This window comes from Nelumbo lutea, chromosome 5, assembly GCF_056320005.1.
Source record: "Nelumbo lutea isolate HS-2025 chromosome 5, American lotus-T2T, whole genome shotgun sequence".
NCBI lineage: Eukaryota > Viridiplantae > Streptophyta > Magnoliopsida > Proteales > Nelumbonaceae > Nelumbo > Nelumbo lutea.
Window position 1 is genome coordinate 55,304,764 of NC_142688.1, and position 22,885 is coordinate 55,327,648.

Consider the following 22,885-nt stretch of genomic DNA (forward strand, 5'->3'; position numbering starts at 1 on the left):
AATAAATAAATAAATAAAGTTTGACATTAAAACCCATATGCATCTAGATCTATGTAGTGAATAAGAAAGAGCAACTATGTATAAATTGAGAAAGTTTGAGATGTCATACATCAAAATATTCATTCAATCGTGTTCCTTCAAGGAGTTTTGGTTTTTGAATAGAATCCCAAATCTGCAAACAAAGTAATTATGTAATTAATCAATGTAATAATTGTTAGAAAATCTAATGTTGGTGTAATCACTATAGTGTTTAGTATGTTAAAACTGATTGGATTACTTGACGAGTTAGGAGATTGGCCTATAGATTTTATATTGGGTAAAAGACTTAAACTTTCCTTGATCTTTCACCTTAATATTAAAACCTTCTGTGTTTTCAAAATGGAGTTAGGCATCCCCTTTTGGGCAATTCATGGGACAAAGACCTCCCCTCATCTAGCTATCTATTTACATGTGACCTTAGTCAATCAAGTTCCATGTTCAACGATTGTAATAGAGACCAAGGGAGAGAGGGAAAGAGAGAGAGGAGAAGAGAAAGTGATAAAAAAGGATCAGAGGAAGATGAATAAAAAGAACAAGAAAAAGAAATTGGGGGAGCATTGGTTGATTGAACTTTGTTCAAAATGGAGGAGTTGAAGAAAGTTTAAATCTTATACAACTTTCTATCTTAACTAGGCATGACTCCCGTACTCAGTATGAGGCAACTATTTTAAAATTTCAACTTTTTAAATTATTTATATTAAAAATTTAGGTTAGGTTTTTCATTTGTTGTTTTGATAGATTTTTATTTGATTTAAGAGACTTAATGTATTTTATCTATGTGAGCAGTCACATATGTATCATTTTGGTTTGTACTCTTTGTTTTTGTTTTTTACAGTAATATTATTTTATTTGAGTTTCACTAATTGTCTAATAATTATATTTATATTTGAAATTCAAATAAAACTAACTAATGGTTGTAGGTAGAAGTGGTTGTGGATAACTATTTCTATATTTCCTGCATTTTTTTAGGAATGGACGAGAATGGGAGCCTCCTACTTCTCATGTATTTCTAAAAAAAGCTATTATTAAATGTATGGCACCTGTCTTAGAGTTAGGGGTGTCAATGGACCAGTTTTGGGTTGGAGTCCGTACAAATCAAAATCCATATAGACGGATTGGACGGACCAATAAGACATATTGAATTTGGATGGACTGGACGGACCAATATGACATTTCGGATTGGACCCAGCCCATCCATAATGAATTTATGTTGGGTTGAGTCAATATCTAGTCCATTGATAAAAGATAAGAACATAGGTGTCAATGGACTAGGTTTGAGTTGAAACTTATCTAAATTAACAGGAATTTGAACAGATTGGATAGTCTTTGGACCTGTCCAAAATGGTCCAAAATATACATCGGACTGGATTGGACCAGGTCCATTTATAATGGACTCACATTGGACTGAACCAGATTGGACCAAATCCAGTCCAATTGACACCCCTACTTAGAGTGCCACATGTCTGAGTTAAAAATTTTAAATATAGTCAAAAACAATTTATGTATATGAGGAGTGGGTTGTCTGTTTGAAAATGTGAACAACCAACAGATTGCCATATGTTTAAATGGTGGGGGGCTATGGCTTGAAGGCCTTCCTATATAACTTTTCCAATTTTTTTTCTTCAAAACCTATGTAAACACTTCTTTCCTTGTAACTGGCTTTTATTGGATTGTCTTCTCTATGTATCTCCATTTCTTTGTTTCCCTAGTGTATGTTTGTTTTCATGTTTCTACAGATGACGAAATCATAGATAGGCATCCATAGTAGAAAAAAGAAAAGGGTCAAAATAAATCATGGGAATCTGATAATGAAGCAAGTTAAGGACATTACAAATTTTGCTTGTAGCTAAGAGAGCTGAGACAATTAATGTGGGCATGGATTTCACCGTAACCACTAGAATTTGATCGAGACAACTATACTCATTTTTTATTCTCCACTTTGATTTCTCTTATCTAGCAACATAAATTGTGCATTAATAGTATTTAGAAATGCTACACTATTTGGTTATGAGGAAAAATAAGACAAATGCCCACCATGATTTTTGGTAAGACAAATTTGTTTTGAAAATTTGAAGAATCTGTAATGGCAAAAAAACGACTTTTGAATAATTCAGTTAGATATAACTCTAATAGCGGTGGTCTTAGTTCATTTTAAATAGAGAAGGGGAAGTCTCAATAATTACAAGAGAAATATAAAGAGAGGTTGAAGTCTTAAAAGAGATTTGAGTTTGTCCCTCTTACAACTTTTTTCATTTAAAACGCCCTGGTGGCTATTAGATTGGAACTTGGAAAAGGAGAAAATATTAGTACTACACTACTGTCCATTTATAGAAAACAAAATTTCCATATCATATTAACAGAACTTTTAATAATATGTTAAAACTTGGATCAGCTAGAGTAATTTGTATTGATAAAACATATTTAGCGAAATGGCAAAGACAATGGGTGGCAGGTCTCACTTACAATAAAGATTGATAAATACAAAGAGAAACTACCTTTTCTACATTATCATTCACTTGTTTTTTTAGCATATCCAATGGAGTCTGTGCAAAAAAACAAAACAAAAAAAAAGTTTAGATAACCAAGACTACATGAATCTCAAGGAAATTATTAGGAACTGGGGAACATACCTTGGTCTTATCACGTAAAATAAAAAATATAGTTCGTTTATGTAGTTCTCCACTAAACAACTGCATCATGACCTATTTTCATACACCATCATAAAAAATATAACAATTCAATATCAAAATATTTAGCGTAGTCACTTGGACAAGGGGTTCATATAGAGACAAAAGAAAAGAAAAGAAATAAAAAGAAAAACCTGGAATACAATCGTTAGAAGATGCGTATTTGCACCATGTATACGCCCAACATCATGACACCACCTAAAATATAATGACGTATAATTTTAATATCATTGGAAATTTTACGAGATCACTTGTTTTAACAACAAGATAGTTACAGATGATTCGTCAATTCTAAACAAATAACTTACATGTTAACGATCACGGCATCTGAAATTGCAAGAGCGAAAAGGGCAATTTGCTTCTCAAATGCAGTATCACTCTATAATAATAAGATTGTTTAAATATCTTGAACAATAATGATGAGAAACCTTATGTTCTAATTAATCTTTCGAGATTACTTTTGTTTTCATTTATACATGGTATACAATATAAGGTATAGATATGTATAGTAGAAAGATAGGATAAGACAGATAATTATTTGTAAAGATATGGTGACTACGAAAAGACATCATACAAATTTAACATATTAATTCACTATAATATTTTAGAATGAAACAAATACAAGAGATGAATATTGAAAAGATTATGGCCTATATGGGCCTTTATAGAGTAGTAAGCAACTTAGCCAAAGAAGAGACAACACACTCTTCCTTCTTCATTGATACCTTTGTTCCTAGACTCTCTTTTTTGTTTCTCTCCTCTCTTTGCTTTTCTTTTTTATTTAACTTAACACTATAAATCATTACCATTTCAGATGACATAACTCTTGGCTTTGGAAGCCACATTGCAGTTTCCAAAACTCATAATTTCAACAGTTTTTTTAATTAATGCAATTTTTCATATTTCTGCACCTACCCAATAATTATGTATCAATTGTAGAATCTTCAATTATGCCCCTGTAGTTATGACTCCAGATCTTCTGCCCACAAGAATCCTTACCACGTTTACCCACATGATACTACAGTACATTGGGAACATCTTCCCATGAATGGTAAGACATAAATATGGGAGATATTCACAATGTACGACTCTGCGGGTAAAGGTGGGTTGGATTCTTGTGGGCAAGAGATCCAAACTCTGTACTTTTGTTTTCGTAAGAAAAGAAAATTTTATTAAAATTTGAAAAGAGGGAGAATAGAAGGAGATACAATTGGGCCCCCGAGATTGGGACCCAAAAAACAGACAAAGAACTATACGCTCCTTCAGCCTAGGGAGCCCAATACTAGAACCAGACAGAAGCTCAAAAAACTCTCAAGACCTTTGACCTCTAAAAGATACAAAACTTACCACTATCCCAACTCCCACTAACGAGAGAAAAACCTTTTCTCTAACACCTATTCAACTCAAACACTTGGGATTTCCTACTCACTTTTCCTACCCAACTCAAAGCCATCCTTACCCACCATGAGAAACAACGTCCTAGCTCCACCCCTTCCCCGTCTGCCTCTGCCTGCAAGATTTTTCCCTCTCAACTCTTTGTCCACCTTAAATGCGTAGTCAACATAAAACTCGTAACTTCCTCCTCCCAAGGAACCCCCCAACTTGAAAGCCTCCTCTTCATCAACAAGAAGAAAGCAGATTCCTCCTTTGGCTCTTTATCCGATCTAACCTGCTCCAATCCTCTTACTTCCTCAAGTTGTTCTTGAAAACACTGAAACGCCTCTCTCGCACAGGACTCTCCACTCAGGAACGAGAGTCCTAACATGTTTGCTATCCTAACACTGTTCGTCATCCTAGCCTCAGTCCTTTCTTCTCTAGTCGGCTCACAATTTGCAGTCTCCAAACCCGTGCATCTGCCTAACTCCTCTAGAATCTGCCCATCCTCCCTTGGTAATAAGGATGGGCCCCCCACTTGCTCAGTATTGAAGAGCTGGCCAACTCTAGGTCGGCCAGTCCTAACTCTTCCACTCTTACCAAAGAAAGCTCCAGTCTTCCTACTAAAGAGAGCTCTCGTACTCTTAACAAAGGGAGCCCTAGATCTCCTATCAAAAAAGGATCTAATCTTCTTGGCAAAAAAAATACTAGCTATAGAGGACTCTTACCAAAGAGAGATCAATTAGAGCAAAAAGGAAACTCTCTTCTTAGCAAGTTTCCTACTGAAGATCTTTCCTTATTTCTTTGTTTCTATTCTTGTAACTGTTTCTAATTTATTCTTTATTATTTTTGTATAAATATTCAGCCATGTACAATTATTCATCATAGTGAAATTTGACCCTTCTCTTAAACTTTAACTTGGTATTAGAGCCTATGGCCTACAATACCTCTGTTGCTTCTAAAGCAATGAGCTCGAACTCAACCCTCTTTCAAAATGCTTCTCTATCCATGAACCTTAGTTCGATTCCAAACATTTCTCACTATCTCACCATTAAACTTAATGGCGATAATTTTCTTCTTTGGAAAGCTCAGTTGCTTCTAGTACTTCAAGTTCACAAACTCATGGGACTAGTTGATAGTTCGGCCAAACCTCCTCTAGCAGAAATATCAGATCCCAATGACAACAGTAGGTGGATTCTGAATCCAGACTTCACTACTTGGGTGCAGTTTGGAGTGCACCCAAGTAGTTGCCTCTCTTACTAAAGGAGTTCTAGCACAAGTCAATGTTCTTTCCACTGTTACTAAAGTTTGGAGTGCTCTAGAAAGATCGTTCTCCTCTCATTCTTGATCCAGGGTGCTACAACTAAGGTGCTAACTTCAAAATCTAAAGAAAGGAAATCTCCCCATCAGTGACTACGTCTAGAAGGCCAAAACCATCACAGATAATCTTTCTGCAGTTTCAGAACTAGTAGCAAAAGAATATCTGGTTCTATACGACTTATCTGGTTTGGGAAGTGAGTATGAATCTCTTATTACAACCATCACAAATCAAGCTGATGCAGATCAACTCAATATTAGTGATGTTCTTGGATTACTTTTGAACCATGAATCCTGACTTTTACAACATAAATTTTCTAATGAAAATCCTAATGTGAATATTGCCATGAATAATAAAAATACTATTAACAATTTTTAGACCCCTCAGAATTGCTATAATCAAAACAAGGGCAGCAGCAATAGTGGTAGAGGCAGGGGAAATGGAGGTTAGCCCTCAGGCCGTGGGCAAGGCCATGGCAAAGAAAAATAACATTGTCTGTCAATTGTGTAACAAACTAGGCCATGGTGCATTGGAGTGTGACAAACGGTTTGATTTATCATATCAAGGAGAAAGCAATTCACATCCAGCAGATCACGCAACCTTTCACAGTGGTGTTCTTTGCAATAGTTGTACAGTCGGATCTGGATTTGATCCAATTTGGTATTCAGACACTGGCGCCACCCATCATATAATGCCAGATGTTGACAACTTACAAGTTTGCAATGATAATCAGTTTACCCTAAAGAATATTTTTCATGTTTCCTCTCTTACCAAAAAATTGCTTTATGTAAGTAAATTTACCAAGGATAAATAATCTAATTTTTAAATTTCATCCAAATTTATGTCTTGAAGGACCATACAGGGAGAATTTTACTTAGAGGATCCAGTAGAAATGGACTTTATTAGTTTCCTGAAGTAGTTCAGTAGAGGACAGAAAACTTGGAACCTTGTGTTGGAGAGAAAACTTCCTTGTCATAATGGCATCAACGAACTTGGTCATGCCTCCTTAAGAGTTGTGAAAAACATTATTTCTAAATTCGGTTTACCTTATTCTAGTTCTTTTAGTCATTCTTTTGTGTGTGAAGCTTGTCAGATGGGAAAAGCCCACCATTTAAGTTTACTGTCTTCGAATACGGTTTTTTCTTCCCCTCTTCAGTTAGTATTTTTTTATGTATGGGGACCTACCCCGACTTTATCCAATAAAGGATTTTGGTATTATGTTCTATTTATGGATGCAAACTTGTGGACACGTCTCGTCCATGGTTTATTTTTTACCCACGCTTTAAGGACCAGGGGTCAGAGGTTGTGATCTAAGACAAACTACAGATACACAAAAATACACCTTCAGTTTTATTTTTGAAATTCCTATAGTTGCATTTTCGGTTGTATGATCTAAAATATTAATTATTTTACTTAATTTTTTATTTTTATAAATTTTTAATATTTTTATCAATAAAATAATATTTTTAAATATTTAAAATATATTTTTAAATTTTTTAATTATTTTACTATTGTTTTATAAAAAATTAATATTTATTGGTTAATATTAATTCATTGATGCATTTTTTAAAATTAGACATTTATGATTAACTGTGTATATCATTGATAAAATGTTTATGAGATACATGCAATAAAAAATACAGAATGCCACTATAGATATGGACTATGGTGTGGTGTAGATTGGTCTCTGTTACAGGGTGTGGTTTGGTTTAGTCCACTCCCACCAATTTCTCATTCACACTACAGAATACCCCCTTAGATATCAGTTGTTTGTAATTTCATGGTTGTATTCTGAGAATTTCTTTGAATCGAATTTGCCTTATTAGGCTTTTAAACATAAAATGATCACCATCAAGAATGGACTCTACAAGTTAACCTTTTTGCCCAATATTTCCATTTTTAAATTGTCAATATGATTTTCAAGCTGAGTTGACTTTTATGAGTAATATTAATAATCATCAAAATTTATATATCTTGAATATGAATGTCAAATTGATCTTTGATATTCCTAATTACACTTTCTCCATCCTACTCTATTTCCTTCTTTCTTAAAGCTTGTCTCTCATAAAACCTCCATTCTTGTCCATCTATCTTGATTTAAACTTTAGCACTCTATTATTATCCAGCATAATCGACTAGTATATATACTGGTTATAATAGCTTCAATTTTGTTGTTAATATGTTCAAGACATTCTTGAATGTAATTAACAACATCATCTTCTTTGTCCATGACTTCTCTGAAAAGTCATCAATAATAAGAAAACCATTTCTTTTATCTCCAATAGTCTTCGAACATTGCCAAATTTAAATTTTTTATTTTGGATAGATACATCTCCAATATCACATTGACCCACTTTTTGGTTGGCTAGCATATGAAAATCTCATTTGAAATATTGCCCCAAGAGCAAATTTCACCCAATTTTGGGTTCTCTAAATAAGCCATTCTCGGAAAAATCCTTTCCAAGATAGAAAAGCCTCACTCGAAATGGCCAGCACAAAAGAAGAGATCCATGCTTTGCCAATCCAAACCGAACTTGATTATAGGAAGTTGGAATCCCAGCGCAAATAGTCCAAAGCACTCAAAAACCACGGTAGTGAAGGTCGTAGGGCTTCCATTCCAATGTTTGGTCAGTCGAAGCTTTCAAGAAGATTGCAAACATTTGTCGGGGCTCTCTTGAAGACTCGAACATTTCGGAAATTAGAATGGCGTATCTTAGATTGATGGGGGTTTAAGTCTGAAGCTATTCCTAGATTGTCGAGGATTGACAATACCGCCTACAACGTTTGGCTTTCTCTTGTCGCAGGAAGCTCAATTGTGGGAGGAGGCATTGTGAGGTAGAAGAAGAGGATGACGTGGCACTCGAAAAGACACGTGGCGAACAGGCTTCTAGACAAGCTGAACAATCTGAGCCATCCAAATTTGATCGAAGGACCCCAATTAAATCGTTCACTGAAGTGGTAGCAGGTCGAGGAAAGGTGTCCCTCAAGCCATTTGAAAAGACGGTACCGCGGTAAGGGGTAGACCACCGGTCGTGACCAACTTCACAATCGGCCCCAGCGGAACCGCCACCCAGTAGGTCACGTGACCCTTTCAATGATCAGGCAAAGGTTGATCATCGTTTGTCAGGAGATGGGAAATGTGGTCTATCATCGACCAACCCCCCGACCCCTAAGGAACCAGGTTCAGGCTCTAAGAAGGAACTCCGACGAGGATTTTCACACTGTTGCTGCTAACCTTATGTGGAATCCAGTTTCGAGTGACAATTCTATCATCCCAAACAGACCAAACTCTAAGTTTTCCAGGGCAGTACGTGATGATTCAGATGCAGACAGTGACTGGGAAGATCTGCGCCAAGAAGAAAACAATGACGACTATGTGCCTTCAAGTATTAGTAGTATCAATTCTTCTAAGGCTTACAAAAGTCTTGGAAGAAGAAGAATTGGGCATAGAACACTTATTTGATGATTCATCCAACCTATTTCTGGAACTGGAAGGGGATACTAGCAGTGGCAGATCTATGTAGAAGCCAGTGGGGGACAATTGCCCCCACTCAAATAATATTTGACTTAATAATGTCTTTTTTCATGAATTTAAAATGCTTAAGAGGTGTGCCCCACTGATCAAAAATTCTGATCCGCCACTCAGAGACCGGAAATAACCACTCCTATCCTCGAGGAAAGCCTAATTGGGACTGATAGAGAAATTAATTCAAATCCAATGCAGAAACAAAGTCAGGGTGTGCGCACTTGGAACTTGGGATTCGACAGTGACCCAAGCACAAAAGCACAAGAGGAACAACTATCGAATGCATTCTAGGTATTTTTGAACAAGGAAAATTACAATAAAGGAAGCACTCAGCGATTGGCTATTTGGCTTGCATCAACCTGGAACAGGGAGTCTCTTACCCTTTATGCCCCCTAACACTATGCCCTTACGAAATTTGTCTGCTCCTGTTTCTTGTTCTATTGCTACCTCCCCTCTTTGTTCAAGCCCGGCGAAGACCTTCCAGCTCAGAGCTTTCAATTCGATTGCCACTCAGAGTGGGAGAGAGGTTGGTTCTGATATCGAGTTAGAGGAAGAGAAGGGGAAAATTTTGAACCTTATCATAGAAAACCTGCCAGACAAGATAGTAGGAAAGAGTATAGAGAGTAGTGGGTTATTTCATATCATTCTATTGACCAAGTTCAAGTTACCCCTCAGCTAGAAAACACATCCTAGACAAGAACCCTTTAGAGCAAGTAGGAAGGCAGGAGAAAAGAGAAGAGAGACCAGCTGAAGGTAAAAAGGGAACACAAATGTTTCCTGAAAAGTAAGAAACAGTAAGATTGAAAAACACAAGTATGGAATAGCCCATGAAAAGGAGGAAAGTAGGAGAAAGGTCATAAGAAAATAAGATCAATTAGGTGCAGGATTTTCCCCTGGGAGTTTTAAGCCATTTAAATGAATATCATAAGCTAATAAGAAATGTTCTTAGAAAAGTCTGACTTGGTGATGATTCAAGAGACCAAACTCTCTAAAATTGATAGAAAATGGATTAAAAGTATTCGGAGATCAAGGGGGCTTAGCTTGACTTATGCCCCATCTTGGGGAGCTTTAGGGGGAATTCTCACTATTTGGCGAAACAAGGAACTAGATTGTGTAGAGGAATTGGTAGGTCAATTTTCAATCTCCATTAAAATCAAAAGATCCTCAAATGGGAGAGAATGGACACTAACAAATGTCTATGGACCCAAAACATATAGAGATACAAATCTTTTCTGGGATGAATTATTAGCTATTAAGATCTTTAGGAGGGCCCTTGGTTCTTGGAAGGGGATTTCAGTGCTATAAGATTTTTAGGGGAAACAAATAATCCAAATCAGGGTATTTCCACTAACATCAGAAAATTTACTGATCTAATTGATTCCCTTGAATTGAAAGAAATCCCCCTTGTGAGAGATGATTTTACTTGGTGTCCAAAGTGACTTCAAACCATTGCCTCATTTGTATAGAGAAAGAGTCTCCTCTTGAAGGCCCATCACCCTTCAAGTTTGAGAATATGTGGTTGGAAAATCCTGCTTTTAAGCAGGTTAAAGAGTGGTGGGGGAGATTGGTCCATTGAGAAGAAGGAAATTAGCGAGTTTTTCAAGAAAATTAAAGAGATTGAAAAACAAAAGTTAGGAATAAAGAACATTTTAGAAAGATAGAATAAGTCAAATAAAAGTTTCTGATTTCCTTGTTCCTTCTAGATATGCTAATGGTATTGATTGGGATCTGAGTTTCCCTAGGGGTTTAAGGGATTCAAAAACTCCTCATGTCTCTAACTTGTTACAACTTTTAGATGCTGTTTTTCTGAATGCTTCCAAACTTGATAGCCAAATTTGGGCTTGCTCCCCCTTTGGTTCCCTTACTTGTGCTTCATTTCTCCAAGCCTCATCCTTTCTGATTTGTCTTCTTCACAACCTTTTCAAATTAGGGAGGTTTGGGATAGGTCATAGGTCTATTTCATCCAAGGTTAGTGCTTTTTATTGGGAAGTTGTTTATGGAAAGATCAATGCCTGTTATTTACTTCGAAAGAAGAGATCATAGTGGTGTTGATCCCCTCATAGATGTTTCTTGTGTAAGGCCAATAATGGTGAGAACTATTATCACTTGCTAATTTCTTGTTCTTTCACTACTTGTATTTGGCAATGGTTCCTCTCTTTATTTGGGTGAAGTTGGACTCTTTTGAATAACGCTCAAAGCCTATTTATCTCATCATTCTTTGAATGGCCAAACAAAAGGGGTAGGATTATGTGGAAATGTATAAGGGTGGCAATTGTCTAGATTGTACAAGAAAAATGAATACAAGGTTGTTTTAGGACAAGGAAAAGGTTGTTACAGGACTGCACATTGGTTAAAATCCATGGGTAAATTCTTTAATTTGTCTAGGTCTATCTTCTCAGGAGATGGAAGGCAGTGGCGGAATCACCATCCAGTAGATCAATATCTAATCCAATATAGTGTTTGCTGGATAGGGGATTCATAAAACTTAGCTTTGATGGAAGTTGTATGGGTAATCTTGGACCTTCAAGAATAGTTGGTGTGTTCAGAGATGGACATAGAATAGGCATTTTTAAATTCTACCATGAAAGAAGGGGAAATTGAACTCCACATGTTTTCTTTATACATAATTAATTAGATTTATTGCCATATATGCAACCACTTAAAGGCATTTTTTTAAATTGAACTCCACATTTTTAAACATATGAATTCCAATTTAATGCTCAACAGTAGTGTTTACTAGAGAATAGAGTTCCAATTTAATACTTGATATAACTACAATTGCTTGTTTTAAAGAATTCTATGAAATTCTATTATCATTGAGAAATATCACAAAGCCCTTTGTCAATTGCTAATGATTTTGGTAGTCAATCCACTTGGCATCAGAATAAGCTTAAATGTGAAGGGGATGAGTATAGATACAACATATATTTTATATTATCCTTTTGAAATAATTTTTCCTAAGACCTTTTCCCTATATAATTATTGAAAATTTTAATAAATTCTCTTTTTTATCCCCAAAATTTACTCTTAGTGGAGGAGAAATACTTTTGAGAATGTGTAGATTTGAACCCAAGCACTCATGGTTATAAAGACCATGATCTCACTTGACCATTGAGTTACTCAGGTGATTGAGTTTTTACTATTATGGGTAAGACCCATTCAAGGAATCATATTGTTCCCCTTGATTACATCTCCACAAGAAAGTAGAGAACACCTTTTGATTTTGACTTAGAGAAAAAAATATATAGAACAAAAGAAAAGAATAATAGAGTACTTCTTAAGAAGAACTTTTTATTTGCATCTCTTTTACATCAAGTGTACAAGAATGAGAAGAGGAAAAATAAAGTACAATTGATAAACTCCACAACAATACATTTCTCTCTTTCTTTTCTTTTTGATACAAACTCCTTCTCACTCCTTTTTTCACAATTAGTTATAGTCAATTAGATGAATTTGTGTACAAGAAAGGGCATTATAGTCGATCAAATTGAATATTTGATTATAGATGGTTTTTATCCCTTTGTTCTTCATTTTCATTTGAAGGGAGCCATAATCAACCCTTGGGAATTCGACCATAGATGGTTTAGTCCCTAACTTGTAATGATAGAGGGACAATAATCAACCAAGTAAAAGCACCTGGTTTCTTTCCCCCTTTTTTTATCAATAACTCATAAGAAGAATTTAATAATTTTAAAAGAAAGCAAAGAAACAAGACATTGTGGAAAATACAACAAATGCCGAGTGTCTAGACCTCCAAACATATTTCAATTGAGCCCAAAACATACTCTGTTTCTAAAACCCCTTACTTAGATAGACCATCTGCCAAACTATTGGCAGATCTTCTAACCCAATTAACCTGAACAGACATGTCCCTAGAGTGCCAAATGCCTAAGAAAATTCCTTAGATGCCAAGATACTCCCTTCTTTATCCATTCAACCACTATTTTGGAGTCGCCTTCAATAATTAATTGTTTAATACTCAATTCCTTGGCTTTCTCAACTCCAGAAATAGCTGCCCAAAATTCTGCAGAGACCACATCACCTTACTCAATTGGACCTGGGAAGAGAACACGTATATTTCCTTCATCTATAATACCTCCTCCAATTCTGAAGGGGCCAGGATTGCCCACACTACTCCCACCAAAATTTAGTATCAGCCAACCACTTGATGGAGGTGACCAATCCACTAATGTTATCTTCCTTTTAGAAGAGGGAGCAACATTTGCTACCTAAGATCTAAAGAAACCATCAACTTGAAAGTCTAAAAACAGATCTAATGTTTTAACCCAATGAACCACCCTTATGGTTATGATCTCAATCAATGCTTCCTTATTCCTATCCTTATCCACAAATATTCTTAAATTTCTTTCCTCTTAAACTATCCAAACCACTACTGTCCTTGTATACTACATTAATCCGCCTGTTATATTTGTAAGATTGCAATTAGAAGGGCTAAACAATCCTTTCAAGATCGTACGAGGGAGCCATTTGCAACCAAAAAGTGTAGCGGATAAATCCCAAATAAAGCCAACAAAAGGGTAGGAGATTAAGAGATGAAGTGCAGCACCAATATAGGTATAAACATTAGTTTGGTCTCTTCCTTTGGAGGTTAACACATGTGTTAATGCAGTTGTGATATACTTCCCAACATAAAGCACTAACTCTAGGAGGAATGGGGGAACACCAGATTTCATTAACAGGGAGAAAGGGAAGAAGAGGAGGCTACAAGTGAAGAGCCCAACATGATTTAGAGTCCACACCCAATTATCCACATCCCATCCCTATGAACCACAAAATTCAGTAATGTAAGCAAAGTGGACCCATTAGGAATTTCAAATTCTCTAAGGTTTCTAGTAAAGCCCTAGTTCCAGTTCTGCTTAAGAGGGGAGAGAGGCGAACTAATAAATTTTGACACCGGTCTACCTTTGAGATTGGAAAGAGTGTAAAGAGAGGGAAAAGTCTCCTCCAAAGGGGATTCCTCGAGCCAAATATCTTCCCAAAACCTAATCGTCTGACCTAAGACCAAGTCATACATGATATGGCTGAAGATGTTTGGATGAGAGTCATGGATAGATTTTCAAAGAGTAGCCATGGTAGCTCTATGAAGACAACCAACATCCCAATCACTGTTTCACAGCCCATGCACACTTGCCACCACTTTATGTGAAAATCTTTGATCCTCTTTCAGAAATCTCCATAGCCATTTACTTAACAATGCCTAGTTTTTCAATCTCAAGCTTCCAATCCCTAACCCCCTTTTGCTTTTAACTTCATTACCTTTTCCCAATTAAGCAAGTGATCTTTCTTTCCTTCCCCAGGTTCCAACAAGAAGTCCCTCATAATCTTTTCAATTTTTTTGCACCACAACTTAGGGCATCCTGAAAATTGACATTTAATAAATAGGAAGGTCAACTAAGGTGAATTTAATCAAAGTTACTCTCCCACCTAAAGGGATATAGTTGTGTTTCAACCAGTTAATCACTTATCAAACCTTTCCACCATTGGTTCCAAAAGTTGAGTAACTTGGGGTTGTCACCTAGAGGTAATCCTAATTATTTGATTGGCCACTCCCATCTCTCTCACCCCAAGGAATCAACCATATATCCCAAAATATCTTCTTGAATATTAATGCCTATCAATAAACTCTTATTCTAATTAATCTTTAGGTTGGATACCCTCTCAAAGAGATTTACTAGAAACTTCAAAATTTCCACCCCATCTCTATATTCCCCATCATAGAAAACTAGGATATCATCAGCAAATTGCCAGTGTGTAACCAGAATTCTATCCCTCTCAACTGATAATGGGTGATAATGGGTCACCTTTTCGCTCTATAGATTAATTTGCTCAAAACCTCATCTACCAATGCAAAAAGGAAAGGTGATAATCTAAGATCTCTAGTACCTTCAAAAAAGTATACCACTAAACAATTAACAAGTATTGAATAATGACTTGATTGCAAGCATCTTCTAACCCATTTACACCACAACTCCCCAAAACTACAAATTCTGAGAATATTAATTAAAAATTCACAATCCACAAGATCGTAGGATTTCTCCAAGTCCAACTTAACCACAATTCCCTTCTTTCCTAATCTCTTTTAGGCCTCAACACACTCATTAGCAATTAAAATCTGATCCACAATTTGCTTATCTTGAATAAAGTTCCCTTGAAACTGAAAGATCTTGTGTATGGTAGTTACTAGGCTAATAAGTCAGAAATACCTTGAATGAGTAGCACCCACTTTCTTAGGGATCAATGGTATGAAAGTGGAGTTCATCCATAAGCTAATTTTACCCTTGCTATTGGATTCATAGAATACTCTAACAAAATCACCTTTGAATCCAAAAGCTAATTTTAGGTCTATCTATCAAGAAAATTGCTTCCTTAATTTCCCCTCAAATCATTTTTTCCAGGAGCTCCACTTGGTCTTCTCCCAACACCTCCCACTCTAGACCTTCAATTGACCATCTCTCATTAAGTAGTTTTGAAAGATTTCTCTAAAATGGTGCAAAAGTCTTGGCTATCTTATTTTGATCTGTGATCTTAGAGTCCCCCACACATAATGAAGTAATTAGGCTCTTCCTTCTCTTGCCATTCATAATGCTATGAAAATATCTTGTATTCCCATCTCCTTCCTTGATCCATCTCTCTCCAGAATTTTGTTTCTAACATATTTCCTCTTTTAATGGGATATCCTCTAACTCCTTCTTCAAAGACCACCTCAAGTCTTTGTCATTATCAGATATGGGACCATCCACCTCTTTCTTTTAAATTTTCTCAATTTGAGAGATCAATCTTGCTTTCTTTTCTTTTAATCTCCCAAATTTCATTTTGTTCCACTCTTTTATTTTATCGTTAAGCACTTGTAACTTCTTTGGGAAATTTTGGCCTTCCCATCTTGGAAGTTGGATATGATAAGTTCATCACTCATTTACCCTATCTTTAAACTCTGGATAGGTAAGCCACATGCTTTCATATCTTGGAGGAATCGGGCCCCCATTAGATCTCCTCCGAAATAAGCATATGGACCAATGGTGAGAAGCAATTCTAGGCAATGTTCTTCCTGGCAAATCTGTTCAAGGCTCTTTCCAATCTAATGACACTAAAAATTTGTCAAGTTGAAGATTGGACCATGTATATCTTGATCTCCCCAGGGAAATCTTTCTATTCAAAGGCCTTTATGAACTTATTAAATTTTCCCATGCTTGCGGTGGCCCTTCTTCAGATTCTTTCACAAACCTGATTATGTTAAAATCTCCCCCTAGACATCACAATCCATCCTGTAGTCCTCTAATATTTGCTAACTCATCTCAAAATAGAGTTCTTTCTTTATAAGAGTTTGGCCCATATACATTTGTGAGAACCCATACAAACCCATCTTGTGTGTTCCTTGATTTTATACACACTAAGTATTTACCCACCAATTCTTTGATGCATTACACGATTTCATCCCTCCAGATTGTTAAGATGCCCTCTAAAGCTCCCCATGAGCACGTAATATTCCTTTCTCCCCAAAAAACCTTTGAACCATATGCTATCCACATCCTAGATTTTGGATACCTAAATCATCACTAAATTATGATTCTTTTCTTAACATTTCCTGGATTACTCTTCTCTTTGTGGCACTCTCTAAACCCCTCACATTCCAACTAATAATCTGCATGGTCTCAATTGATGTTTATCCCCAACCCCTGACTACCTACATGCCTCCCTTTCTTCTCTCACCCCCCTTGCATTGAATTGCTTATCCCCTTCTACATCATTAATAAAACTTCATTCATCTTCCCCCTTCTCTTACCCCCTTCCCCTTTCATACCTTAGGTTTAGGTTTTGGCTCCTTGGCATTATCTACCCTCAATCTCATTTTCACTATGTTTCTTTCCCTCCATTTCATTTCTTAATAGTAGAAACAAAAGAGAGAGGAACAAGGATACATAACAAAAGACATATATAGGAAGTATTTACAGAGAGGATTTTCCTTTGCCTACATGTATTAGTGAGATTTTTATCATTTTCTATCTTCCCTTGAGAAATTCTCTTTTATTCTCTCTTTATCCTGCCTTTTTTTTTTTTAAGAAACACTTAGAGTGGAATGCTCTAAGACACAATTTTCTCTGAAGAGGAGCCTCTAGTTTCCCCTTAATGAGCTTAAATAGGGAGTGTGATAGTTATGCGAACTACCCCCCCCCCCAGGTGAACACTAGCCAACCTGCTTATTTGGGTTATAATTATTTATATATTATTTGGATTAAAAAAATCTATCAACAATAATATATCAAATATTATCATATATAAGTACTAATAAATTTAGAAAGTAATGAATAAATGTTAATATGTTTTACCACTCTGTAAACTATATTATCAGTACAATAATCATTTCTGTCAAAATTATTGCTCATTTCAAAAAATTCTTTTAATTTTCTACTACCCTCTTCACTGTGTTTCTTTTCTTCTCCAAAAAATATGTGAAATTCATGTATGTTGGATATGTCATATGGAAACTCACAAATACTACTTGCTACATTAAGGAAAATATTGTACCATATTATAAGATGTAGTTATTTTAAAATGATATATATTTTAGTGACTGGAAAAGAATATAATAAGGTTGAAAGCCTGATGAGCATTAACTATCATAGTACCAAAAATTATTTAATAATAGTTGTTAACTAAATAAAAAAATTTTGTATTACATTTTAGTTGTTGCGTAGTTTGGAAGAATGCAAATATAAATATATACAGTACGAATACAAGGTTTAGAAATACCGTATACATGGTTTTCCACTAGACATATTTGTATTGCACTTTTCCCAAATTGAGCCTAAAAGAAGTTCTATGATAATTAAAATAAAATAATATAACAGACCTTAGGTAAGGTAGAAAGGAGAAAGATAATTTATGAACAAGAAAAAGTATTTAATTTTCAAATGAATAAGTTCACAAAAAGAGATGGATATGTTATGTGTAATTTAAAAGTTATGGGATAACCTCTCCTCTTTCTGTTCCATCATTGCCCTCCAAATCCGCAACAAGTGCATAAGGCTCAGTATTTGTACATTTTGCCAACCAAATGCCTTTAGTAGTTTGATTCCTAGAAAATAGATGTAAATTTTATTTAAATAACATTCATTTTTATGCTGAAAGTTTATTAGAGTTGAAAATAAAATATAATATAAGATCTCACCTTCCAATTTCAGCCTTCATTTCTTTAAAGTTGGTCCCAAATAAGTGATTCAAAAGTGTGCTCTTTCCTAAACAAAATCATGAAAAAACTTAAAAATCATGCTTTTTTGAAAAGGAAAATGTATGAATATTCATAAAGAAAGCTATTGACACATAGAGAGGTAATAATTTATTAAAGCATGTACAATAGTAACATAGAAACATGTTTTTGGCTTTGGTGCCAATCCAATTCATCACAAGCCCTTTATGTCTTTAGCATAGTTTAAAGTAAAAATCCTACTAATTTTCTTTTCATTTTTTGATCAAAAAGGAAAATTAACTTTATTAATAAGAGAGAAATCAAAAAACAGGATTACAATATATCACAAGATATCAATCAAGCCCAAAAAAAGAGACTACAATCACTACGAGAAAATTATCTAAACCAGCGGTCTTAAGGACCACCACTATACAGATAGATGAGCTGGCATTCCTCCAAAGACCGCTGCCTAGAAAACTAAAATAAAGAAAATAAAAATCTGACAAAGAAGTTGGCCTCTTGCATTTGAGAGAGGGAGGGAGAGAGAAAGCAAAATGCCAAAAACACTCCCGCCTCTTTCTACTTCGTGCATTCCATTGAGAAAAACTCTGACAAAGAAGAAAAAGGTAAGACTTCTTCTTCTTCTTTAGGGCATCAATCAATGAAATTGAAAATTGTTTTCTTTAGAGCTTGATCGAAGGTACCATTCATGAAATCTCTGAACCATTTATTGCCTCTAAAGGGTTCAACCCTCTCCCTCAAGCTAGGATGTCCACAAGGAACTGGTCGATTGAGAAACCCAACTGAATGAGCTGTTCATCTATGTGGTCTAGGATCTAGCCTCCCTTATCTAGTGCCTGAACTACCTTGAATCATTGAAAGATTTGAGCATCTGCCCTATGACCACATAAGAGTCTCCCTCAACCTTGATTCTTTTTGCCAGTAACCCTTAGGTTTTCTATTTTGAGGAAACCAATTTTTTTGGCTTTAATCTTTGGCTCTAAGCATTGAAGGTTATTCTATTTTTCCCTATTTACCTCACTTGCATAAAAAATGCATGAGTGAATCAATCAATTGATCGGAAAAATTATACTACAGCAAAATCTGGTGTTGAACTTATGTAGAAATTGCAAAACATGTTATGCTTGGTTGCCCAAATCTCAAATTTTCAGGCCTAATGATAATAAGAATGCCGGACTACACATCAACACTAGAAAACTTTAGGGTAATAATTTTGGAATATGCATTTTACTCAATTTTAATGCTTTATTGTTATTTTAATTTTGTTTGTCTAATTGCTTGTTTATGTCGCGGTGAGACAGACATTATCAAACTACAGGATTGTGGTATGCAAAGTACTTGGAATAGCAGAGGAGCAATGTGAGTTGTCAATGGGGATGTCTGGTGACTTCGAGCAAGTAATAAGGAATATAACTTTTAATTTTGAAACTTAAATACCAACCAGTGGCTATAACTTCTGATTTTCAGCCACTTTGTCAAACTTAAAGGAAGATATTAATTAAAACATGAAATTGAAAGTGATGCTATCCTTACAGATTAGTTGCAATAGGTCTTGCCTTTTCAATTTTACCATAATGTGATATTTGCTTACAAAGAGAAAGCATCAAAAGTATGAAATCTGATATGTATAAAAAGGGTATATGGATAAATTATTATCTAGTCTCTGTCAGTCTCTCTCTACCATTTAATTTCCCATGGACTACATGCTTGTATCGTGAACATTATCCTTGATATTAGTAAAACTTATCCTATTTGATTAGGGGGAAAAGGATCATTAGTATAACCATACTTTACTAGCTTCCTAAGGAATTTGATTGTTTCAATGAAAGCACATTTGTCAATTGTACTTGAAGAAACAATGATAAGATTAACTTTTGTCAAGAACTTGTAAAAATACAACTATTTGAACAAGAGCTCTCAACCATTAAATATGTTTGAGATTGGGGCTTGGTGTTAGCTGGTCTCCACTGATGGTATATGGAAGGTGGGTCTAGGTGCTATTAGAATTGAAAATTGTTGAGTCTTCTAGTTTGTATCATGGACATGTGGTTTGGTTCAACGCTGATGCCATTTTAACTATATGGTTGTCTCAATGAGTATCAATCAGGGGCTAAGGATTAGAACTTTTTACAACTTTTGCAAATTGAAATGGGAAGTACCAATTCGAGAATATGATCAACCATATTTGGACCATGGGAGTATCCAAAGAAATAGGCAAACTAATCATGTTAGAAGTCTGATGATCATCCCCAAAGAGTGATTTTGTACCTATTTAGAATTCTAAGCATGGTGATTTTGCACCTAATTTATTTTAGACAAACTGGTGGAAAATGATTTAAACACAAGGTCCCTTCAATGTAGTTAACAATGGGTATGATATTAAACAAATTGGAATGGCAAAGTGGGATCCATGAAGCTGACTCATATAGTTGGGACAAGGCTTAGATGAAAATAATAAACTAATGGAAAATATTTCTAAATTGAACATTGTACATTTGTAGATCTAATGTAGGATCTATTGGACCAAAATCCAACTTGATTAATTGGACCACCTCTAACCATCAAATTGATGGACAATTTTCCAAAGAATTTCATCCTAGTCTTTTAACCATTTAGAAAAGATTCAATAACATTATTATTTAACCTAACTGACTTTTTTTTGGTGTAAAATTGCCTAATATATAATCTAAACAACTAAGTGTTTAACATTAGTAAAAACCTAAGATCGCCACCCATTCACCTTACACATAAGGCAAGAAAAAGACTTACAAAGATTTTATAAACATATGAACATAGAAAGGTTACAACATTGTGATCTGTTTTGTGTTCTACATCTATCTATATCTATTTTATGTTCTACATTTATTTTTCTAATTTTATTTTCTTTATTTTTTTCTAGGGGAAACAGGATACTTTCTTTTATTGATAAACAACAAAGTGTTTGAATAGGGACAAGTTTACAATTTTAGCCATTCTATATTCTTCTATACTCGTTTATATTTACTCTAGAAATACAAACCGTTCAACTTTTCACTGTTAATTTTATCAATCTATTAATTAGACAGTTTTCATTTTTACCCCAAAATTCACAAGTGAAATATATTTTTTAAAAGTAGGATATTACACTAAGAATAGTCTAGGATCAATACCTATATTCCTTGTGCTTGGTGAGTTTGTGTATACCAATCATATATTTTTCCCTTTTGCTATTATTTGATTTTTTGCTTTTGTAATTATTTGAAATTTTATTTTAATTAGATACCATTGGTATATAATACAAATCAACACATGAACAAAAGTTGCCTTTTAGTATAGTTTCTTGCATGAATGTTCTCAAAACTGTGTTTATGGTCTAAAGAAATGTTAGTTATAATAGCATAAAGAAGTGTTTATAATCAACACATCCCACTTTATAGTGGCTTATGGAGTCTAATTCAAAGTCTATAGTGTTGTTGGTAAGTAATGCTTCCATGACTAAAATACAGTCACCATTGTATCTTGATTCTTGGGAGAGAGGTCATCTGTTCAAGGTCCCTTTTATCCTAGCCCAAAGGATTCCTCATTTTGAGGCTCCAAAGATGTGAGTAAAAAAAGGAATTAATCTATTTTCTTATCAGAATTGTAGAATAAACAAACATGTTTAAGATGGTTTTGTAGTTTTAATGTATTTTTATATTTAGTAATTACTAGCTGATATTATGTTCTTTGATTTTGACTTCCAAACTTAAGTAGAGATGCTTATCTAGACTTTATAGAGAGTTAAAATAGAATTATATAATATATTTATACCTGCATCCTCTGTGATGAACCTATAAAGTGCATCGTAGGACTTCGATAAACTCGCAGTTCACCGTACATACACAATGGACCCATCCTTCACCCAAGCCGAGCTAGACCCAAATTGAACTTGTGATAAGGTTCAACTGTGCTCGGTCCTGCGACAAACCTGCAATCGCTACAATGTCACCGTCTGCCGAGAACTACACCTGGATGCCACTTGCTCACATAATGTTGAGGGGACAAGCAAGACAAGGCGCCATGTGGGTCTAATGAGAAGTCAGTTAAGTGAGGCACACACGAGGTAGTAGCACATGCGTGTTATGAGCATCTCCAAGTGAAAGGTAAGCCAATCCTTGGATAGATCCCCATAGGTACATGTTGCAAAGCCCCATTTGTGCCCTTAATGACTGATAGTGAATCCAATATTCCCTTTCCTAGTAGAAAATGAGCACCTTTGTTTCCTTCCTTTCAGTATCTTGAGATCCTCCCTATAAATAGAGATCATTCCCGCAGTGAAGGACACTCATCTAGTCATTGTTTAACCCTATCATCAAATCTCCTACCAAGCTATCCCTTTATCCTCTCCGCCTTAGCTTCCCGTTTGATCCCTTGTCCCTGGTCTACTTCTGTCCTTCAAGGAGACCATTATCCTCACCCGTCACCACTTCACTTAGAAAGTACAATGCAATTTTATATATGCAGGATGATTTTGTGTATGCACTTTTTGATATATTGGACATTTCCAATACTCTAAGATCACCCATAAATGGTAAAGCACCATTTTTTACCAACAAAACCTCAAAACTACCTGTTGTTACCAAATGTTGAGCCAAGGGAAACAATGTACTTTCTAGTGTTCGAGGCTAACAGGTCCAACCTGTTTAGACAAAGAAGACATCAGGGGCCCAGGATTTATCCTAGGGGTGAAAGCTAAT

The 22,885-nt window shown here is 35.3% G+C and overlaps 1 protein-coding gene across 1 annotated transcript in view; it reads right to left on the reverse strand.

The window, feature by feature from the left end:
- The window catches only part of LOC148852514 (protein ROOT HAIR DEFECTIVE 3 homolog 1-like), a 50,982-nt gene extending 28,640 nt beyond the window's left edge, over nt 1–22,342 (reverse strand). The window contains exons 1-8 of the mRNA XM_088945813.1: nt 22,249–22,342; nt 18,132–18,198; nt 17,936–18,038; nt 3,035–3,105; nt 2,861–2,924; nt 2,670–2,741; nt 2,535–2,582; nt 110–172 (exon numbers count right to left, since the gene is read on the reverse strand). Coding sequence (XP_088801939.1) covers nt 110–172; nt 2,535–2,582; nt 2,670–2,741; nt 2,861–2,924; nt 3,035–3,105; nt 17,936–18,038; nt 18,132–18,198; nt 22,249–22,342 — 582 coding nt within the window. The remainder of the gene's footprint in view (nt 1–109; nt 173–2,534; nt 2,583–2,669; nt 2,742–2,860; nt 2,925–3,034; nt 3,106–17,935; nt 18,039–18,131; nt 18,199–22,248) is intronic.
- Between the last annotated feature and the right edge of the window lie 543 nt (nt 22,343–22,885).